The sequence below is a fragment of the Mollisia scopiformis genome (assembly GCF_001500285.1).
Source record: "Mollisia scopiformis unplaced genomic scaffold LY89scaffold_25, whole genome shotgun sequence".
In the NCBI taxonomy this organism is placed as follows: domain Eukaryota; kingdom Fungi; phylum Ascomycota; class Leotiomycetes; order Helotiales; family Mollisiaceae; genus Mollisia; species Mollisia scopiformis.
The window spans coordinates 1002381-1004535 of record NW_017263605.1 but is presented as its reverse complement, the minus strand read 5'-3'; the positions used below and the strand labels follow the sequence as shown (position 1 = coordinate 1004535).

At 55.2% G+C, this 2155-nt stretch overlaps 1 protein-coding gene across 1 annotated transcript; it reads right to left on the bottom strand.

The window, feature by feature from the left end:
- Positions 1-278: 278 nt before the first annotated feature.
- LY89DRAFT_595997 (uncharacterized protein) lies at positions 279-686 on the bottom strand (the record flags this gene model as incomplete). Its single annotated transcript, XM_018209891.1, has 1 exon — positions 279-686. One exon carries the CDS (start codon positions 684-686, stop codon positions 279-281), a length of 408 nt encoding a protein of 135 aa, XP_018065346.1.
- Between the last annotated feature and the right edge of the window lie 1469 nt (positions 687-2155).

Sequence of the window (2155 nt, the reverse complement as noted above, 5' to 3'; positions counted from 1 at the left end):
AGCTTTCTGGCGCTCTTTAGTAGAGCTATAGCTGACCACTTCTTCCGTGGCCGGTAGACCCCCATGGCGATCTTCTTGAGCATTTGCGGACCACCAATATCTTCACCATCCCGCTTCCTCTTCCTAGCAGGTCCAAGTAGCTGGTTAAGCCCCTACAAGTCCTTCCACAGAGTTGAAGCACGCAGATTCCGGCGGATAAGGCCATCCCATACATTCCCAAAGTTAGCATTATGTTGGTTTGCATATGCCCGGTTAACAGTCCGCGTACTATGGTTCCGCTACTTGGTTATAACCCGAATGTTAGCCTTAATCTCTTCGGCATCCTCGTCGTTAGCCCCGTCGTCAACCTCAAAGCACCTAACGTTAGCTGCAAACTTAGTTTTGACGATATTGACTGTCATCTGCCGCCAGTTGGCTATGTGTAGCCTAGGGATGCTGGCCCGACTACACGCCTGCTCCATGCACCGCGTGAGCCGGTTGTTAGCCCAGACCTTCCCGTCTTGCCACCACAAGTACGGAGAGATAATGGCATGCGGGGCAGACTGGCGGAAGAAGACCTGGCGGAGCGGGATGACAACCACCAAGTAGTCGAGCAAGAGGTCTCCAACGGGTGCAGGCAAGAACCGGATATTATCCTTAAACTTGCCCGTCTGCTGCTGACCTTTGTGGTATGTGGTGTGCAGCATAACTAGCCCGTGCTTGAGGTAGACGTTTCGCCGCCGCTGGGTGTTACGCCAGGTGACGGAGAACAGTTCACTCTCGCGCAGAGGCTGGCCAGAACCCATGTGGATTAAGACTAAGAGCCTTTTTAGGAACTCGTTAGCTACGGCCTTATACTGCTCAATCGCCTTCCCTCGCCAGACCTTAGCGCCATCCGCGGTGGCATCCAGGAACGAGTCCCGCAACGGCTTCGAGTCTTGGATAACGGTTAGCAAAGACCTCGCCAGCGGCTTTACTAGCTCAACGTTCTCCCGGTGCTGGCCAAAGAACCAGCCAAAGGCATCGGCGTCCAAGTTGTCCTTTAAAGCCCAAGTACGCATCCACGGGAGGTTCTGGGCCCCGAATATTAGCTCGTCGTAGAGTAGGTGCTAGGCCTGCTAGAAGTCGGAGAGTAAGAGCCGCGGCACGTGATCCATATGCAAATCAACGTCCCGGTAGGTCAGGACCTTCTCGTCCACATCCCACTGTGCTTGGTGCGGCCCAACGACCTCCTTCGAGACAGTAAACAGCAGTAAGCGCTAGCCGAGGATCTCGCCCATGGGAGTCTCGGTGTCCTGCTTTAAGAACCGCCCGCAATACTGCTCAATGCGCTCGAGTGTATCACCTAGCTCCGCCTTCTCTAGACAGGCGCTGGCGTGGAAGATGATGAGCTGCGCAACCTAGATCACACCAGACAAGCAGCTATTATAGTTGCCCGGCTCCTTCCAAGTCTTGGTGTGTGGCTTGACGCTGAGCATAGCGCAGAAGCTGAGTAGTGGGGAGTTGTACCGATTGCCTCCAAATTCGTGGCAGATCAGCGCCATTGAGAGGACGGATATAGCATCTCTCAGCGCAGGCCGGTCCTGCTCGACAGCACTTTGGAAGGCCGCTTCCCACGCCTTCTCCTGGGCATCCGTGAGCTGGATGCAGCTCTCAGGGGTCCGCTGGTCGTCGTCGGCCGTGGTGAAGTGGCTGCCGCGGTAGACGACCCGGTAGCAGAACGTCAGGAACTGCTTCTAGTAGCCGAAGTTGGTCTTGAGCGTATTAGGCTCCTTCTTAGGGTCGAAGGCGCGTATCTTCTGCCCCGGGGCAGCGCCAGTATGAAAACGGCTCAACGCTAGCTGCCGTGGCCAGGTCAGCATACAGTCTGGGCCGTCGAAGCACTAGCTATGTGCCTCTGAGAAGATTTCGTCTATGACCTCCAGCATTAAGAATAGCTCGGGCTCGCTCTCGGCATTCTTTGGCACCGCAAAAGAGGTGTGCATCTCGTCCTTCTTCAAGCCCCGCGTGTGCTCCTCGATGCCCGTCCGTCTTAGCCACGGTATTACAGCAGATCTGTGGCTATCGAAACCATGAACGATATTGGCTTCTGCTTTGGCATCTGCCTCTGCTACGGCTACATCTTCATCGACTAGCTTGAAGAAGTCTGCCTCTCCCGAATCCAAGCTCTTTGTAC